A 22098-nucleotide genomic window follows, 5' to 3' on the forward strand; every position below is an offset into this window, starting at 1 on the left:
ACATGAGCTCCTGCAGTACTATAGGCATTGGATTAAGTTCTGTGGACAGTTATGAACAGAACAAATAGGTTACCACAGAACTTATATTCTAATTCAAAAGACCCCCAACAAACTGTATTAAGTAAGGTAACTTCAACTACTAACAGGTACTGTGATAAAAAAAGGATGGTTTAATAGAGTGACAGTGGTAGGGCTACTTTACTTTAGATTGGAATAGTTAGGGATCTCTGTGGAGGTGACATTGAGGTGAGACCTGAATGCTTAGAATTATGCTAGGCATAGGAACAACAGAAAAAATTTAGAGCATTCCAGAAAGAAAACAAGAGCTTAGTGTTTAAGGCAAGATCAAGCTTTGCATATCTGAAAAACAGAGCAAAAGGTCAGTATAAACACAATGTAGTAAATGAAGAGCAGAGGGTACAAGACAGGGTCAGGGAAGAAGTCAAGGGCCAGATCACAAAGAGTTTTAAGCAGGAGGGATGTAATTTATACTTAAAAAAAAATTAAGTTATAGATTTCTCTAGTTACTCTGTGGCAAATATAAACGTGGAGAGACTACTAGGTCCAAGTGAGACATGATGAAGTCTCATGGGGAAAGTTAAGAGGAAGAATAGAAGTGCTAAAGAAAAAATAATCTCTAAATGACCCTAAAAGAAACAAAGTCTCAAGGCTGCCCTGCTTACCTGTATTCTTTAATTTTTTGATCATAGAGCACAAATATAAAAACTACTAACAAGATTCAAAATTTCAAACAAAAGGCTCTGATACTGTTAGATAAAACAAGTTAGATGGATCAGCCTTCCTCTCTGCCTGGACGCCCTTTCTCAGCAAGTATCAAACACAACTAATTCACACTTTGTATCTCCAAGTTTCCTACATTATGAACTGCCCTATAAAGTAGTTCTATTTAGATGAATGGGTCTTTAGTATCAAGAGGTTGATTATTTTCTGGAGAAGACGTCTAATATTCAACAAATATTTATTGACTCATCAAAGGACAAAGCTTCAAAGACAAGACAAAGGAAGACCATGCTTTCATGCCCTTAAGAAAGTGAAAATTAAAGTCACTCAGTCATGTCCGACTCTGCCAATTCTCCAGGCCAGAAAACTGGAGTGGGTAACCTTTACCTTCTCCAGGGGATCTTCCCAACCCAGGGATCAAACCCAGGTCTCCCGCTCTGCAGGCAGATACTTTACCAGCTGAGCCACCAGAGAAAGATAATCTTTCTTAGTATAATGCCTGGGCTCTACTGGTCTTTACACAGCAAAGGGAAGATGTGGAAGGAGAAATTACCACTTTTGACAACTAGCTCTCCAGCTTCACCAATTTCTTTCCTATCATTCCCCAGAACTAAATTTTTTTTCTCATTACTCTCTAATTAATTCAAAATGTCTAACCCAGGTCTCCTATCACATTTCCTATAAATACTTCAATTTACTTAACTCACAATGAAATGTTTTAACTATATCTTTGTCAGTGTTACATAATATTTCAATAATCTCAATCTCATAATGCAGTTTCATGAACCAAAACTATCTATTCATTAAAGCAATGCTATTTCTTCCCCACTCTAACGAAAGCTCTATCTCTGATTTCCAATTTAGAAACAACAACAAAAAGAAAATCCAGAAACTACTCTCAAGGAATTAAGCAAAATCAAGTAAGATCCAGCCCTTTTAAGTTAACTAAAACAAAATAAGGCACACTTTCAACAGTAAGAGTTCTTCATTTTGTACTCAAAGGCTTCCCTTACAGAATCTATTTAACTCAATATTTTATTTCTATAGAAAACTTAACAGGCTCCTTTATTGTTCTTCTAGAAAATTAATGCAAACAACAGAAAAAGGATGCTAATTATTACAAAAGGTAAAAAACCCTAAATTCTTCAGAAATTCAGAAAACTGATGTGATTTCCATGACAGCTACTGCTAGCACACTTAATAAATAAGTGGACATTAAAAGAAAAATACACTAACATCACTTAAAACAGTGTTGGTCTATTTAGGAAATAACTCCCTCAAAGACTCTTCATTCTTTACCAACTGAGCTAACAGGGAAGCACCATACTCTCTCAAAATTAATCAGCAAAACAAACAGCTTACACAATTTAACAATCCATTTACTGAATACTACATATTTCAAGTGCTAGCTAAAATCAGGAGATATAAAATATAAATATATTTATATATATATATAAAAGCATATATAAAAATGTAATTCAAAAGATATTGCTGAAATATGATTATCAACTATCAGTGTATACTTTGCAGAAAATAATTATACACTAAATGGCATGCAAGCTTTCAAATTTGACTGAAAATAAGCATTCTAAATAAATGGTCACTTTCAGATTTCTTCACTCAGCTTCACTGGTGAGTCAACATACCTCTAACCCTATACACTCAAAAAGGTACCATAAAGATGCACTCAGTTTTCCACTGTAATTTCTTTGCTGCCTAGGAAAAGACCCTAAATTAATAACAAGAATTTAACCAAAGATAACTACATGGTTTAAAAGATAGAATGAGCTACAATGAGGAATATATCTGAACTAGATGTGACTCCATGTTATCATCGCTTCCCAGAGAAACAATGTTCACAGGATAAATTGCTTAAATTCTCTAAGTTTCTGTTTCCTCTTTATAAAAAATTAGACTGTATGATATAAAAATTACATCTACAATTACACTTAGAAAAGGGACTGGCACTGACAGGCATTAATTAAACGGTAGCTACTTAAATAAGTATTATTATATTAAGGCTTGTTTGTATTAAATTCCTATTGCTCATTATAGTAGTACTGGAGAATATGAAGAATCACCTGTAAAAGATGAACTCAAAAATAGCTTTCAGCTTTCTTTCAGAAGCATTCAGTTAAGGCCAGATAAAAGAATCATGACAACAGTGAATTCCTTAAGAATGAGTTTCCAACTACTTTTATCAACTAGTCTATCAGGAAGAGGCTTCAATACTGTAAAATAAGTTTTTCTCAAATACATACATCCAAGTACTACAGTACGCTTATGGAATTCCTAACCAATGAATAGGGCTTTCCAGGTGGCTCCGTGGTAATAAAGAATTCGCCTGCCAAGCAGGAGATGCAGGTTTGATCCCTGGGTCTGAAGAGCCCCTGGAGAAGGAAATGGCAACCCACTCCAGTATTTCTGCCTGGCAAATTCCATAGACAGAGAAACCAGGGGGGCTAAACAGGTTAGGGGTCACAAAACAGTAGGAGTAAGACACAATTTAGTGACTAAACAACAACAACAAACGAGTAACACCGATAGATCTTATAAACCTTTCCAACTATTTTCATATCTAAGTCCTACCTAAACCGTAGGGTCAGGAAACTGCAAAACTGTAGTTTGTAAGTTTAACATGATAAAATAAGGTTCACAAGGAACAATGAGTTCAGTGTACACAGGAGGGAAAAAAGTTACTTCTATTTTTGACAGAAACTTACCATCCCACCATCTTCATTAAAAATATTATGAAGTTAACATGAGGATAGCTGAGCAGAAAATGGAGTGAAGAAAAAGAAAACATGTATAGGAAAAGACTATGAAAGAAGCATGATTTCTAACACCATTAAGAAGAAAAAACAAAAAGAAAAAAATTTTATTTTTTCTAAAAAGAAAAAAAAAATAGAACTCATGATCCTCTTCCAAATCAAATTTTCTTTCTGATATACTAAAAAGACTGAAGAATCCAGAACTACAATTGAAGAGACAGTAACAAAGTTGTATAATTATTACAATTACTGTTGTAGGGTAAAACTTTATCTTTACATATCCTACCTGAGGATACAGATGAAACCGCAAAATAAAAAATAATCCAAATAAAGTGTATTTAATAGATTTTACTGAACTTGAACACAATTTTAACCACGAATGAACAGATTATTCTTATTTTTTTCCCCTTAGTTACCTATAATAAAGCTGAAAGGCAAAAAGCCCAATAGGCCGTCTCAAAAATCTCTCCATCTTCCCATTAATTTACAAACAGTTCAATTGAAAAAAAAAAAAACAAACACGGAAATATTAACAACTGCACAATGCCAATGAAGTCTTCAGTCATTTCCAAAGTAGATACAATGCTTTGGTAATGTGACTATATCTAATTCTAAGATTAGGGGTTAGAGTATGGCTGTGTCCATTTTAGATAAAACGGTTCATTTTTTACACTGAAGACAGCTTATTAAAGTTAATGGACTTCATGCTGGGAAGTACATTGTAATGACTGCAATTTTTACACCTGAAATGAGACAGGGTTATCATTCAGAGAATAAAATTTGTTAGGAGGAAAGGGAAGAAAAAGATTATTTCTAATCTAACTGACCAAAATAAACAAAATTTATCTTCTATTAAAGATAACAAAAGGGGAAGGCAATGGCAACCCACTCCAGTGTTCTTGCCTGGAGAATCCCAGGGACGGGGAAGCCTGATAGGCTGCCGTCTATGGGGTCGCAGAGAGTCAGACACGACTGAAGTGACTTAGCAGCAGCAGCAAAGATAACAAAAGTCAAAACTTTCCAAACTGACACAGTTCTAGCTTCAAAAATAACTCATTTTTTCTCTGAAGATCTCTTTTCGGAGATTTTTATGCTACTCTTTCCCCTTGTTTCTGTGTGTAAATTTATAGCAATACTGTATTAAAAATCTCCACAGGTGATAATCAAAATTGTATATTCCATTACAAAAATTAGGCTATTCAGTACAATCTATATAAACATACTGAATCTAAGTTTTCTATTTTAGTTGCAAAAATCATAATTATAAACTTTTCAAGATTTGCTCTGAAATTTAGAGCCATGCAAAACTGAAAATTGTTTAGACTTAAGACTTAGGCAATTTGAATCAACTGAACTGAATTAATTTAAATGCTGCTCAGCAAAGAAAAAAAAAGGAATAAAAAACACACACAAGACAATCACTAATTACTCCTTTCAGAATCTACTTCAACAGATTCATTTAATACTACTTCTTGTCATCCGTAGGATATTTTAAGAAAAAAAATCTGGCATACATATAGGGAAACCAACTGCTTTAATAATACCTTAATTTTAAAAATAAAATAAAATATGCAAATCTTATTTAATACTGCAAAGAGAAAGAAAACCATCACCAAAGAGGATATCCATTAATCCCTTAATATAATCTTTCCTTTCACAAAACTTACAGCTAACAATTTTAATGAGAAAAAAATTTTATTTATAAATTGTAATGTACAAAATTTAACTCTAAAACCCACTAATGATCTGCTGTTCTGCTGCCATCTTATTTTGAATGGTCACTGTAACAAAACTAAGTAATACTGTACTTTTTTATGATTCTAGACTAACAGGCATTACTCTATTTATAAAGGATTGCAGACAAACACTGACAAACATACACTCCAGTCCTAATAAATGAATCCTCAGTTACTGCATTTATGTTACACTACTACATGATACTTCAATAAACCCTAGGACACCTACCTCATCAAGGTACTAATACATGAACAACCACGTTTCTTCAACATTTTCCAACATCACCAATTTTCTCTGAAAATACTTAGAAAACCAGGCTCAGAAAATAAGACATTTCCACGATAACAAAAACTCAATTATGGGCGAAACAAATATTTTATATTCTTTGATATCACAAACTGTTTCAAAACTTACCTATATACAAAACTGGAAAATTTCATAACCTATATTAATTAGGTAAGAGATAAGCAAACTTCAAAATAGTTAAATCCACCCCATCATACCATCAACAAAATATAACCCAATCTTCTGTAAACAATCTTACTTTAAAACACATAATACACTAAAAAGCTAATATTTTCTTTTAGGAAAGTGAATAATGAAAGATCAATTTAAAAAGCATCAAAAGTTCAACTTAATTAGCACACAAATATTTTTATTGGCAGTTTTGAACTATAAATTTACTTTTCAAAAAGAAGTGATTCTTACACCAAGTCTATGAAAAAAGAATCTTTCTGAACCAGACTAGAATCTATATTCTGTTTAACTAAAATGTTCACCTTAGTTAAACATGATGAGTAATGCCCATTTTTTTCTTTGTGATGGAGACCAACTCAGAATGGCAGGAAGCAGCAGAGGGAGCTAGTCCATTAGGAATATATCTAAATCTTAAAAAAGAATGTCTGAATAGAAGGAAAAACTTGGATGAAAACACTTTTAATTGGTGAATTTCATCTTTTATTGCATATTCATTTCTCTGTTCTGTTACTGTTCAAAAGTAAAAAATAACACTAGTCAGAATGCTTGGGGGAACTTTTAATTTACTCTGTCTTTAAAAAAAAAAAAATTAGGGACTTCCTTGGTGGTTCAGTGGTTAAGACTCCATGTTTCCAATGCAGGGGGGACAGGTTTAATCCCTAGCCAAGGAACTGAGATCCTACATACCAAGTAATGTGGCCAAAACACAAACAAAAAAAATACAAAAAGCCCCAACAAAAACGTCTTCTACAATGTTACCTCCTTGCCTCAGTAAACACTTATAACTTTTAAAAATATTTGGTAATGATTAACGATCTCTTTACTACTCAGAAATATTAGATGACATTTAATCTGTAATAAAATCTGGAAATTTATTTTATAGACTTACTATTATGAACAAGTTGCTTCATCATTTGTATCTTCCAAAGGCAATTCTCTAGATCCTCGAAATAAATCTGGCTGCTGTTCAAAACCTAATGGTACTATTACTTCTAAATAAAGTTTTATAGGAACAAAGAGAAAGGAACACACAATATTATACCTAACAGTTGTTTCATCTGTCCCAAAATTAAATCCTTCTTTTCTATTTCAAAATGTCAATTTACATAATAAAATGCTGGGAAAAGCAAGCCCAAATACCAGGAAGTACTACTCTGAAACAAAAGAATTATGAAAATAGTGAATAAAGGAAACATAAACATTTATAATTTTATATACATTTATACATAAAACATGAGTTAGTATATTTCTACTATATCATAGTTAGGATGAACAGATATATACAAACATACATATATGTTAAAACAAAATAAAATACAGTTATACTCATTTAAATGTAAACAGTACTGGAGACTACAAATAAAAATCGTATTATCTCATTAAAGGCAATGTAATAAAGACCTTGTTAAAAGTACTACGTTTAGTTTTCAGCCTTGCAATTAGTATTACTTAATAATTTAATATTAGTTAAAAAGTAATATAAAGATGTGAGAGAACATTTTAAGCTGAAAAAAACACTAAAAAGTTTTAAAACAACATCGGAAGATTATGGGATTTACCACTTTGCTTTACACCTGTAACTACCACAACACTGTTAATCAACTATACTCCACATAAAATAAAATTAAAGAAAAAATATAGGATTTAGGATAGGCTGGTTTAGGAGAAAGAAGACTTAAAGGACATGAAATATTACCATGTAAAACACATAAAATTTTCAACAGCTGTAATTAGCTTTTTTTTTTTCCCTAAAAATGGATAAATCAAAGCAAAATTAGGATGAATTGCCCAAGATCTCTGAAATGAATTCCATCTCGGTTTTAAAATTTTAAGTGATGGAAAACAATCTAACAAAAACGATAAAGTGAGATACACAGTTATCCTTAAAGAAAAGCTAAAATCTGGAGAAGTAAAACATTCCAGAGGACAAATCTTCCTACAATTAATGCTAAGGAGCTGTCTAAAATATTTTTTACACTAGAATTATCCTGTGTTAATTTAAATAGAGAAAAGTGATATATTATCAGAATAACATGAAGAGCTTTTGTAAACTATATAGTGATTGCCCTGCTTTTCATTCCAGAATTGGAGAGTATGGAGAGACAGGGAATGCCTTAAGAAGAAGGGTGATGAAACGTAAATTACAGAGGAAAAAAACCCCTGGTGACTGATATACCTACTGTATTGGCATTTGACAAAGAATTTTGTTTTAGTAAGTGATATGCTAATTACAGCTTAGACATACTTTTTTACAAAGATGAATTTGCAGAAAAACATAATCTTACTGGTATTATGAATAGAGGAATCAACTAAAGTGCCTATAACAAGTTAGAATTTCTTATATATTTAAGATAGTCAAAGAAAAATACTAAAGTTTTATGAAAAGTTGAATTTAGGTATGAACTATAAAACTGTCTGACATCTACAAAAGATAAAATCAGCTTAAAATTCAATTATAGAAAAACATTCTGGTTCCTACCCACTCTACTCAGGGGTCTTCATAATAACCAAAAGTATTACAACAAAAGATTATAAAACATTTAAAATACAATTTTATATAATTTTTATTTACACTTCAGAATTTAAACAACTTGCTGGGAACATCTTTTGTGAGGCAACGTGGTCTTTTTTTAAAATCTGAAACTACTTAAGTTTCAAGACAGGCTCACTAATTTTTTTTAAGGGCAAACAACTTAATGATTATTTGTAACACAGACTTCATTATGTGAGCCTAGAGAGCCTCCCCACCTCTGTCTCTCCTCTGAAGGAGGAGGTCTTTGTGTGCTTTTGTGTGGCGGTTCCACTGAATTCATTACAATAGAGATGGACATTTGATATTCATAACGATCCAACATCTGAGCAATCTTCTTTCGAGACACACCATGTTTATTCCTCCTACCAAAAAAGAAAAGGATTTTAATTCTATTTTTTAAGAATGTGTAGGACTATTTTAGAGTAACAGAGCAAAATAGTCTAAATTACATTTTGCACATAAATACTAGAAGATACACCTCATATTTTAAAAAGGGCTCTCTCAGTTTTAAACAATATAGTAAAAAGGCTTAAAATACCATAAATCACAGCAAAATGTTAACTGATTGTTCTTTCTTCACATAGAACTAACTACTGATTGACTGAACCACTGAGTTAATGACCCCCAACTTTTAAACAACAAAATAAAAAGATTATGCAACACTGTTTTGAGAATTACAGAAGAATTGAGTGGGTTTCTAGGACTTACAAAAATCAATATAAAATATGCATAACTTGTAAAAGTTATTTTTAACACACCTGCATTTAAAAAATTTACTATCAACACCAAACTGTTTTCAGAGATACAATTTTTACATATCTCACAAACATAGTATTCAGTGAAAGAAACTAGAGACAATGACTATATACTGTGTAATTCTATTTATTAATACATAAACTTTGAGAAAAATTAAACTATGGGGCTAAAGAGAAGGATTTTTTTTAAAAAGCCAAAAAAAAAAAGCTTTAAGGAACAGCAAGCAAGTAATTGTAGGGAACTGTTACTGGGAAAAGGAATTCAAAAAACTTCTAAAGTGTTAGTAAAGCTCTCATGACTAGAGTAAAAATAGTTAAATGAATATCTGACTTATAAGAAATTTGTTAAGCTACATATTTTTCATGTACTTTTCTGTGAGTTTAATTTTGACAAGAAGAAGTGGTTTACGAATTATTCTTGTCTCTCAAAAAAAATTTTCTTAAGAATTTAACCCTTGCAGTTTTCTGTAACTTGAGTTGGACATGGCAAAACACACAGAACATATTTTATATTTATTAAGTTCTAGACTTACTAAAGCTAACTCATCTTCCCAGAAAAAAAGATATAAAAGTGTGTCAAACTACACTAGATAGCAGTTAAATTGACTTTATTTTGTAAAGTTATTTTATATTAAGAATTATAATGTTTCAACAGTCTCAAATGCAAATAAAGCCTAACTGTACAACAATTTCATTAACTCACTTACTCAACATAAGCCAAGTATCTTTAGTTTTTAAACTCTCTCTTCTTTCTACCTGAGGAGCAATAATCACACAGAAGGCAGGCAAAGATTACAAGATATTAATAATATCTATCACTTTAACTCTTCATAAATTTGATTTGGCATGCAAATTAGAACGGGAAAGAAAGATAACCAACGGAATAAAAATTCAAAGATACAAAAGGAAGGAAAGGCAAGGAGGAAAGAAAGTAGCTGAACACCATACACAGAATAACAGTTTTAAGCAGGAAGAGGGAAACGTGGGAGAAAAAAATGGTGATGAACATTAAAAAGAGAGGTGATGGTTGCACAACTCTGTGAATATACTGAAAACCACTGAATTGTACACTTTTAATGGGTAAATTGTAAGGTATGTGAGTTAAAAGTTGTCACCAAAGATGGGGTGGGGAGAGTGAAAATGAAGAAAGGAAAAATGATTTACAGTCAGGAAAACCAGGGGAAATGGATAAAGGCAAACACAAATGGAAGATAAGGGTAGAAAGTAATACAAGACCACAATCCCTCACATATCCTGAAAACTAAAATACTCTGAAAATTCAGTTTTCTGTTGACTCATATAGAAGCAAAGTCTAACCATGCCTGTACTCATATAGCAGCATGATCTACTCAGAACTAACATTAAACCATGTAAATTTTTCTCATCTGCATAGACTGATCATTCACAATCTGCTGCAGAAACACTGAGATGTTTGATTATGCCATGCTGCCCCAAACTCTGCTAGGAGTGCTAACAATAGGTCAGGCTCTGTATTACCCTTCTAAAATTAAAAAAAAAAAAAAAATCTGAATTCTTAAACACATTGATTCCCTGGATCTTGGCTATAGGATAATGACTATGTTGCAGTAAAGATGGAAAAGGGGGAGAGAGAAAAGCATCAGGTAAAAAGGTGATGGGATCTAAAATGGGAAAGAGATGAAGTTGGAAAGGCAACGCAGAGAAGTGGCCTCGCTAAAAAGCAGAAGGGAAAGTCCTAGTTTATGTCTCAGTTTTCTGGATCTCCACTAGCATTCAATAAACTGGGAACCAAAGCAGGAAGTAATGAGAGAAAAAGTAACAAACACACTTAACAAAGAACATTTAGAAATTTAATACTGCAAAGAGCCTCAAACAAGTTGAGTTTAAGTCAATGCTCCTCTTAATAGAAAGTGAGTAGTAGTAGTAATAGTCCCTATTCATAGGTATCAAAGATTTAACAAACAAAAGCTAGTAAAGAAACTGATCATGAAAAGGAGAAAAGAAAGAAAAAAAAAGATAAGAGATTAAAAATTTTTTGAGTGCCTTACTTTTCTAATTCTTCAGGATCAAATTTCCACCAAGTTTCAGGTTCATGAAACTCTACTCTGTATCCTTTTCCTATGGCCTACACAAAAGAAAAGAAGAAAAAAAAACCCAGAGAATACTTCTTAAAGTAAAAAGATGGAAGACAGAAACAAATTTCACTTAGACAATACTTCTAAATTTGCTCAACCAAGAAAAATTTACCTTTAAAATAATATGGTTTATGAAACTTTTAAGGCTAGTTAACAGTCAAATTCCAATGTCTATTCTCAAGTCGAGGCAAGACTAACAAGATGAACATATTGCTTAATATGCACCATTCAATTTTTGAAAAATTAAGCAAATGGACACACCTCTTTAGAGAACAAGGACAAATGTTTTAATAGTAAACATCGAAGTAACTGAAATTTCAGAATATGAAAAAAACTGAAAAGAATAGAAAAACTCTCCATATCTCATATTTACCATTTCCACATATGGTTTCATTTCCCAAGCTTGTGTATTAGTGTTGTCTATTATGACTGGTGATCTCCCCTGATTGATAGCTTGCTTTGCTGAAATAAAAAATAAATTTAAAAAGCAAAAAACATAACTATTAGATAAAAATATATAAAATAAAATTTAAACATTCATTAAGCAATTTTCTACATCCCTGCACTTAAAAACAAAACTGTGCAATCTCTAGTCAGTGCATGGAAATAAAAGGACTCTGCTAAATTAAGTGGAATTAAGAGACATAAACACATGTAATGGGTTTTCTTCAGACTGAATGCTGGTTTTGAAAAACTAGCTGTAAAGGACAATTTGGGGGAATTATTCTGTTGAACTTACAGCTAATGAAGACTTCAGTCTAGAGCTTTCATTTACAGAAAATGCAGGGACAAGTTACATCTGAATATGGTCTGAGTATGAAAAGAGACAAACATTTAATGATGTGGAAAGATGGAGACTTTTAACAGAAAATGGCAATTTACAAGATAATATGTAACTGATTTCATTTTGGGCAAAATATAAAGATGTGGAAAGTTACTAAAACACCAAAAGTTGTCTTCTATAGGTAAAATTACCAATAATTCTTTTGAAATAAGAGACTTAGGTAAAAAAAAAAAAAGTGCTATGGATTTATCACTACTTAGATAGCATATTAAAAAGCAGAGACATTACTTTGCCAACAAAGGTCCATCTAGTCAAGGCTATGTTTTTTCCCGTGGTCATGTATGGATGTAAGAGTTGGACTGTCAAGAAAGCTGAGCGCCATTAATTGATGCTTTTGAACTGTGGTGCTGGAGAAGACTCTTGAGAGTCCCTTGGACTGCAAGGAAATCCAACCAGTCCATTCTAAAGGAGATCAATCCTGGGTGTTCACTGGAAGGACTGATGCTAAAGCTGAAACTCCAATACTTTGGCCACCTCATGCGACGAGTTGACTCACTGGAAAAGTCTGATGCTAGGAGGAATTGGGGGTAGGAGGAGACGGGGACGACAGAGAATGAGATGGCTGGATGGCATCACCGACTCAATGGACATGAGTTTGAGTGAACTCCGGGAGTTGGTGATGGACAGGGAGGCCTGGCGTGCTGTGGTTCATGGGGTCGCAAAGAGTCGGACACGACTAAGCGACTGAACTGAACTGAACATCCTAAGCAGCCAAATTCCACAGTTCAACTGACTTTGTGGATATTTCTTAGGACAATGATTTCTGAAATTGGGAGCTGAGCTACAACAGAACTTTTCAAACTATATCTCCCTATCCCTATGCTGTTGATTCCTGTATGAGGTGAGAATTATTCCACAGTGATTCCTGTTAATGACAGGCAAGGCAATTAAGAGCCCACTATAAAATTTATTTTATTTTACAGAGTTCCATCGTTTATGAAAGAGACTCCATTTAAGACTGTTCTCACAGAGAGCAGTAGAAGAGCAGTCACTTGGATCGGGAGGAGGCTAGTAGACCTGTAACTCTCAGGAACCTTCCTGCAGTGGCCACAGCTAGAGGAGGGGTAGTGTTCACCCTTTGGCTCTGTCTACATCCTGGGCGTCTGCTCAAGGATCATCCTCTCGTGGTTCTGACCTCTCTGACCTTGGTCCTCAGGGGACCTCTTGACTCGGCTGTTGTCATTCCAGATTCATGTATCATGCCTCTTCCTAGAGAAACCTGAGAATTCCTCAGACTGGAAGCTTCAGATGCTCCAAGAGCAAATCAGTTAGTACTTTGAATTTACACGTTAACAAACAGGTTATTTAGCATCACTCCAAAAGAGTAACACAAATTACCTCTAACAGGTGGGGCTACGGATGGATGGTGGTTGTTGTTTAGTGGCTAATTCACTAAATAGGTTCCTCAGTCCATGGGATTTCCCAGGCAAGAATACTAGAGTGGGTTGCCATTTCCTTCTCCTCACTAAAATTTAAAAGGCTGAGGCAAAATGCAATGATATGTAAGTTTTGCTGGGATTTAGAATTCAAACCACTAAGTTTCACATAATGAAAACATTTATACAGATGTCTAAGGGAAGATAGAATTTTAAAGGTTAAGTAATAATAACTAATGTGGAATGTAAATATATATTTGGGAGAAGACGTCTCTAAATATTAAAAGAAAGTTACAACTTGGGTCACAAACAGGATACCAAGATGCTATCAATTCCCACTGCTTCACCCCAGTGATCATTCTTTCATTTTTTAAAAAAATATTAAAGTAATTCTCCTAATGTCTGATAGATAGGCTTACACCTCTAAGGAGTCAAGTTCTACAAAAGGAGTTTATGAACCAAATAAATCTCTGATCTGCAGGAATGGGGATATTATTCTCTTTCCATGAATAACTATCATCCATTGCCACATTCCAGTGCACTCCAGGAAAATGAAAGTCCTAAGTAAACAATGTCTGAATACTCAAACAGAGAGAGTCACTTTCTCAAACAAATTAACCATCATACTCTAAGAAAGAGAATAACAACGTCTTAGAGATATAGTCCCAGAATAATGACTGGTACTTAAAAGTATTCAATAAATGTTTGTAAATTAAATGTAATGCTCACAACTTTCAAAATGTCTAGTGATTGCCAGCTATCATTACCTTGAAAGGGGTTAAAAATTACCTTGGAAAAGTCCACACTTACTATACTAATAAAGCCAGTGGTTTATCTAGACACCAAAATGTTCAGCAAGTATAATTCACATGGCACAAACATTTTAATAAAATAGTCTATGGCAAGTCACTCCAGTACTCTTGCCTGGAAAATCCCATGGATGGAGGAGCCTGGTAGGCTGCAGTCCGTGGGGTCGCTAAGGGTCAGACACGACTGAGCGACTTCACTTTTACACACTGGAGAAGGAAATGGCAACCCACTCCAGTGTTCTTGCCTGGAGAATCCCAGGGATGGGGGAGCCTGGTGGGCTTCCATCTATGGGGTCACACAGAGTCAGATACGACTGAAGTGACTTAGCAGCTTAGCAGCAGCAGTGTTGCAGAAAGAAAAAAAATGTCCCACACAAACAAACTTTCCAGTTCACCAAAGATATACTGCCTCATTCCCCTCATCATCTATTTCTGTTCCTCTTAACTCTGGGCCAAAAACTCTAAGCATTTTTGGGAACTGCCAGTATCATCCTTATTTGACTTGAGCAGTAACACTGCAGCATTTTAAAAAATAAAAAAGAATTAATTTTTAAAATATTTTTTCTAAAATAAATATTTGGAGAAATCCTAGAATCAATACTAGAAAATAGTCTTAAAATCAAACTCATCTGACATTTAAACTTTTTATTCAAAAATATCCTCACTGAAATTCCTTACTTTGAAAATTGAGAATTAGAAAGAAAAGCATTTATGCTGATTTTCCTGTACATACTGTACTTCAGGGTAACACCAGTTGCTAGTTCTAGGTAAAAGGATGTTCCTCATTACAGAAGAATTCTAGCCACTGAACACAGAAGGAATGACAGACCTAGAAAATCATTTTGCAACTTTAATGAAATAACTGATTAAGGAAACCATTCTTGAATAAAACAGGGAGAAGACTGTCCCTCTGAAGCTACTGATCTTAGCATCACTAAAAATGGGACAACCGTTTAATTACAAAGAAAAAAAGGTTGAACACAATATATCATACAAACTAAATGACTACCACAAGGAAGCAAATAGGCTGTTCACTGTAATCGCTCTACCCCAGGTTTAAATGTTTCATCATCAATGCATTCTTAATCTTTTAAAAAAGAAATCAGATTATAGTATAATATAAACATGTACCTACACAGTTCTACATTAATAGTTTTCAATTCTGACTGTAACATTAGAATATCTAGGAAACTTTAAAAAAAAAAAAAACACCAATGTTTAGATCCACTCCAGACCAACTAGGGGCTTCCCCAATGGCTCAGTGGTAAAGAATCTGCCTGTAATGCAGGAGCCTGGGAAGACGCAGGTTCTATCCCTGAGTCAGGAAGATCCTCTGAAGAAGGACGTGCCAACCCACTCCAGCAATCTTGCCTGGAGATTCCCACAGACAGAGAAGCCTGGCAGGCAACAGGGTCGTAAAGAATTGGACATGACTGAAGTGAATGAGTACGCAAGCACATCAGACTAACTAAACCAGAATCTCTGAGGCTAACACTTGGGCATAAGTTTAAAAAAAAAAAATCCCCAAGTGATTCAAATGCGCAGCCAAGGTTAATAACTACTATTCCAAAATTAAAACAAATTGACCCATGTCCCTCTAAAACATATATTAGTAATTTTTTTGTATCAGTGAAAAAAATGTTTAATATTAATGGACATTAAGCCTTAGAAAATATTAGCATTACTCAAGGAAGTAACTTTTGGTAACACATAACAAAAATATCAGTTTTCTGAATTTGTTCATGAGGTAATATTAGAGGTTTTCTGAATTTGTTCATGAGGTATAAAGCAGTATATCAAAGCATCCTATATCTCTACTGTACTGACTTATGTACACTATCTACAGTTTAAAAAATAGAAATTCTAACTACATTCTCTGATTTTTCACAACTTCAATCAGGTAGAGTAAGTATAATTATCACTGCTTCTAAGAGATGAAAAACTGGGTCTCAAAGCTCTTTCAATGGCTTGTCAAAGTCATCCAGTCGGTAAAAACAAAAAAAAAAGAAAAAAAAGTCAAGAATAAAAATTCAGGTATTGTGACTCCCAGTCAAATATCCTATCCCAGGAGACTTGGCCCAAAACAAACCTCTGTTCTGGTTCCAGTCATGGGCATCACCAAGTTGATTAACATTATACCTGTACCCATCTTGATGGTGAAAATAGTCATCAGTGCTGAACACAATGCCATCACGACTCTGACCAAGCAGAATTCTGTTAATAAAAGAAATCATAAAGGTGCCATTTATAAAATCTATAACCATCAGAAATAAGCCACATAGGAAAGATTATTAAATGAATATCTGGTACATATTTGTAAATACATTGCAGGCAGAACAGTGCAGGAGTTGAACCTTAAAAAGCTTTCAGATTTCAAATATCACTTTACACTTAAATCTACGTAATAAGAGCCAGTAATAAAAATTTTTAATTTTTTTAAAAAACTTTTTAAAGTGGCTTTTATATTGCAACTTTTAAAAACACTCTTCAATTTCAAAATGATGTCAACTTTTCATGTTTTACTTCAGTGACTTTGTATTTGGTGTCTAAAATTGCCTAAATTTAACGTAATAGGTAACCTAAGACAAGCAAGCTTAAGGAAGCAATTCAAACTACATTTTACTCAAGGTAAGTTTTGATAGCTTTGATACACTGTTTCTATAAAGCACAAACATGCGTGACCTGAAAGTGGGACTTGAAGTTTAAGGCTGTGAAACAGCCTATGATCCTCCAGAGTATAATCATGTTTTAAATTTTTAAAAGATTAAATTACTAAATGAAATTAACTATTAAATACTAAACAAAGAACACACTCCCAGAACAAGTCAGTGGTAATCAAGGTCTGTTCTCACCATTTACCACCTTTAACTTCTAAGCAGAGACTGACAAGCGTTCAGTGTAAGAGAATTCCCATAACCAGCAACTCTTTCATGAAAGAGATTGGAGATGTGCTGAGAAAAGGAAAAAGACAGCAGGAACAATTTGGATCCAACAATAACAAAAAAATCCCCCTGCAATGCAGGAGACCCTAGTTTGATTCCTGGGTCGTGAAGATCACCTGGAGAAGGGATAGGTTACCCACTCCAGTATTCTGGCCTGGATTCCATGGACTGTAGATCATGGAGTCGCAAAGAGTCAGACACAACTGAGGTGACTTTCACTTTATCTCCCCTCCTTCAACCATTAGGCAGTTGGATTACCATTGTATTGGGCTTCCGAGGTGGCACTAGTGGTAAAGAGGTTGCCTGCCAATTCAGGAGACTTAAGAGATGTGGGTTCAATCCCTGGGTCAGGAAGATCCTCTGGAGGAGGGCATGGCAACCCACTCTCCAGTATTCATGCCTGGAGAAGCCCATGACAGAGGAGCCTGGCAGCTTACAGTTCATGGAGTGGACTGAAGCAACTGAGTATATATAATCCTATAATCTCTTTTTGAGAAGGGGAAGGGAGTAAAAAGGTGGTGGGAGGGATGATATTGTCCTGGGATGATTCAAGAATACTTTCTAATAAAAGTAACAAAGAATTTCAACTATTAAAATAACAAACATCTCTCCTTTCCTCAGATAAAACTGCATATATTTTATATAAAAATAAAATCATACATATATGTAAAAAATGTACTGCATACTTTCACTTAAGAGAATTCTGACTCAAATTACTTTAAACAAACCAAAGTAAATGGTTTATCATGTTGAAGTTAGCAGAAACCAACACAATTCTGTAAAGCAACTATCCTTCAATTAAGAAATAAATCTTAAAAAAAAGTAAATGGTTTAGATTTTTTGAGGATAAAGCTGGATTTCTCTTTTAACTGGCCATGATTTTCCCAAAATATACCATCTAACACATTTGGCATCCTATTTGTTCATAAGTGATAAAAAATGCCACAATATTAGCATTCCAAACCAAAGCTCAATTGTCTAAAAAAATTTTGATCATAATCAACTATATGATACCTAGTTATGTTTAAAAGTACCAGAAACCTGATACTATCTTCCTAGATAACATATGTTTCTCTTTTTTTCCCCTCTGTTCTACTACTTTACTAGCAGGTGATCTTCTAGATTTAATAATATCATACTACAAGAGTATAGGATCTTCTGTACCCAAGAAATGCTTGCTGCTGCTATTGCTGCTAAGTCACTTCAGTCATGTCCGACTCTGTGTGACCCCATAGACTGCAGGCCAACAGGCTGCCCCGTCTCTGGGCTTCTCCAGGCAAGAACACTGGAGTGGGTTGCCATTTCCTTCTCCAATGTGTAAAAGCGAAAAGTGAAAGTGAAGTTGCTCAGACGTGTCCGACCCTTAGCGACCCCACGGACTGCAGCTTACCAGGCTCCTCCATCCATGGGATTTTCTAGGCAAGAGTACTGGAGTGGCTTACCATTGCCTTCTCCGAAGAAATACTTAACCTCTTCCAAAAAAAAAAAAAAGTGGGGAGTGAAGGGATAGTAAATCAGTTTATATCATTAAACCATGTCAACATCAAACATGAGCAAATATCAATGAAGAATATCTTAGGTGTATAAATCATAACTATAGCAAGTAATTTTAGCTTGGGGAGACTTGTTCCTCCCACACTGCTCATGCATCGTTCCAAAATTCCCTGAATTATCTCAAAAATACTTTTATCAATCTAGATATATCTAATGTCATATCAACCATCTAAGCCAAAAGTAAATTATCTAAGACTATCAGTATTTTCAAAATTGAAGATTCTACTAGAACCCTCCCAAGTTATGACAGGTACTAAAATGGATTCTCAGAATGCCAAAATTTATACTTTCGAGAAATCAAGTATACAATAAAAATTTCAGATGTAGTCCCACTGGCCACTTGACTCGTATTTTTTCAAAATAGCTATCTTTCTGAGGACCTAGTATGTGCCAAGCATTTTATATATATACCTCTATGATTCCATTTAATCCTCACAACAACCTTGCCAATGAGGTATTAAATTCAGAAATGAAAATAATTTCAGAAATCAGGCCACCAAAATCACATAAACAATGGTGGAAGAGCCAAAACCAATAGCTCACAACATCCCTGCCTCCTGGTGTCCACACCCTTGGATAATCCCCTCAACTGAGGAGACCTTACAGCCTACAGATAGCAAGGAACTGAGGCCTTCAATCCAATAGCTCACAATGAGTCTTGTCAACAATTCTGAGAGAGATTCCATGCAGGTCTTCCCCAAGACAAGCCTTCAGAATGAAACACAGCCCAAGGCAACATGGTGATCACAGCATCATTAAAGACCTTGAACCAGAGGCATCCAGATTCCTGTCCTTCAGAAACTGTGAGACAATAAATGTTTATTGTTTTAACAAGTCAGCTTCAGGGAACTTTGTAACACAACCATAGATAAAAAATTTACTCTGTACTTACAATCTTTCACCTGAGTAACAAGTGTATTCTTTAAATGTCATTTTGAGAAGCCTATCCCCAAAATGGTCTACTATATATAGAATCACTGTAATTTTCCTGCTTTATTTTTTTTAATTTCTAAGAACCATATGTTTTCTATAATACATCATATATATTTAAAAATAGAAGCGATTAAAAAAAAAAAAACTCTGAGTAAAACTGATACTCTATGAATTCTTTACCTCCTTCTGTACTAAGTGGCCTTGCATACCCTACCGGGACACTTCATTCTCCAAATACTCCTTGAAAGAAGAAGAAAATTACCCTACATAAGAAAAAGTCAATCTTTCCTCTACAGTTTAAACTGAGAGCTCTTCCAACAGAAGGAAGGAAAAAAAATCTCTTCCTCTCTTCAAACTGTTGTGTTCTATGGCTGCTATAACAAATTATCACAAACTTGGTGGCGAAAAACAACAGTAGGTTTATTATCCTACTGTTCTGAAGGTCAGAAGTCTGAAATCAGTTTCATTAGGTTAAAATCAAGTTGTGGTCAGACTAGCATTCCTCTAAAAGCAACCTACATATCCATCTTGACTCATGGTCCCTCCATCATCAAAGCCAGCAGAGTAGGACTTTCTCTTCCTGACAAGTGCTTCTGCTATCTTTTATTCCTGATCAACTCCAGACATTTTACTAATACGATGAAATTACTTCTTCTGATAATACTCTCATTGGTGAAATCTGTAGCATAAAGGAATGTAGATTTGCTGAAGTATTTTCAATTTATGCCTCCTCCTTGCAAGAATAAGAATCTAGCCAAATCTTTAGCCCACACCCCTAAGAATAATACCCAAAACTTGATCCCTAAATTGTCCTGAGACCAACCATGGAATCAAAGGATTCAGTTTGGCTGACTGCCAACTACAACAGCAACAAAATTCTACCTCTAGAATATTGTTGAATTCTGCCTCAAATGAACCTTTCATCAAAAAACCATCAGTTTACCTAAGAGGACAAAGAGCTGGCACCTTGTCATACCTACAGAAGTTGTGTGAACTGTTTTGCACAGGTTTATTTGTAAATATTTAAAGTCTGCACTTGCATTCAAATTTAATGTAAGACTGGTTTCATCAAAATCTGTTCATGAAGTTGTGGTAAACACTAAGCTTCTGCCGCTTGTAACCAAGTTGGCTTAGGTCAGTTATCAGTAAATAAAAAGATAATGCTGTCTTGAGGGTTGAGATGAGAAACAAAAACATCAAAAGTGGAAGCAATTAGGAAAAGCTCTAAATAAGTAAAATCCTGAGAAAAATGAAAGGACACATATTATGTCTCCTGCAGTGGAGGGCAGGGTAGAAGTTCAAGTGCACAAGGATATGAAGATAAAGAGGTAGGAAAGGACTAAAGAAAGGGACTTGAATACTATTCCAAAAGAATTTGAAATGTATCTAACTCACTATAACTCATTACTACATATCAATACTAAACGTTATATTTCAATTTAGTGCCCCAAATCAGTTCAACTCTGATCCTCCAAATCTTTATTCCTTTTTTCAAAGCTCATTTGAAAAGCTAAATCCTACATGAAACCATTCCTCACTAGAGAAGATGTGGCTTCATATCCAATCCCAAACAACCATTCCTACTTCATTCAAAACAGTGCTGACCTAAAGAGATACTTCTGCTGCTTTAACCAAGCTATTCAAAGCCAGGAGTCAGGTATAGAGCAACCCTTGTGATAGATATTAAAGAGAAGGATTAGGTAAGAAACACACTCTCATTTACATCCCCACTTTGATCTCTTATCTCCCAAGTCCTTTAACCTGAACTCATTAGCCTCTGCTGCTTCTAAAAAGTGAAAAGGCTAACTCATCTCCCAAGATGGTTATATACGGAAGTACTCTATAACCTAAGAACAGTAACATAAATGGTAGTTGTGACTATAACTTCTATTCTTATTACACCTAATTTCTCAAACCAAGAAATATACATGGGGTCGCAAAGAGTCAGACATGACTTAGCAACTGAACAACAACATATTAAATATAATCACCTCTTATCCCCCACTACGTCTCCTTGAACTTCTACTGTATTGCCACTACACTTGACTCACTTTCAGTTTCAACACACTCCAATATGTTGTTCCAAACCTAACCCTTCTTTTTTACATTCTATACCAGGAGCCCTCACCAGAAGATGCCTTCATCCAATTTCCAACCATCTCTTTTCTGATATTCAAATCTAGAAGAACGCCCATGTTTTTAAGACTTCATTCTTAATTTCTATCCTTTCTAAAGAAGAACTGAAATATCAATTCCTTTACAAAATTTTCACTAAAAAGGAATCAAACTGCAGACTTAAAATTCATTCACAAAATCACAGTTTACAATCTAGCTTGAAATGTCTATATAACTTAAATCTTTCTCTAATTTCTTGCTTCTGAAGAAATACTGTTTTAAGAAAATTAGTATTGTGTGAATTCTGAAGCACTTTCAACATGTTGTAGGAATAATGTGGACTTTCTTGAGTTTTACACATTCATAAGTGAATGGTCTGTATCTCATGCCTTTGTTG

The 22098-nt window shown here is 34.3% G+C and overlaps 1 protein-coding gene across 6 annotated transcripts in view; it reads right to left on the reverse strand.

Annotated features, from left to right (window-relative positions):
• Positions 1 to 22098, reverse strand: part of LOC129556344 (uncharacterized) — a 62817-nt gene that overhangs the window by 36704 nt on the left and 4015 nt on the right. For 2 of the 6 annotated variants that reach the window (XM_088842714.1, XM_088842716.1), the window contains 4 exons: positions 16297 to 16371; positions 11502 to 11590; positions 11042 to 11118; positions 8475 to 8621 (listed from right to left, as the gene is read on the reverse strand). In XM_088842714.1, the coding sequence (XP_088698840.1) occupies positions 8475 to 8621; positions 11042 to 11118; positions 11502 to 11590; positions 16297 to 16371 (388 nt within the window). The other 4 variants (XM_088842715.1, XM_088842718.1, XM_055426290.2 and 1 more) reach the window with 3 other exon arrangements.

The sequence above is a fragment of the Moschus berezovskii genome, chromosome 13 (genome assembly GCF_049115385.1).
Source record: "Moschus berezovskii isolate FMDL1 chromosome 13, NW_MosBer_1.0, whole genome shotgun sequence".
In the NCBI taxonomy this organism is placed as follows: Eukaryota; Metazoa; Chordata; class Mammalia; order Artiodactyla; family Moschidae; genus Moschus; species Moschus berezovskii.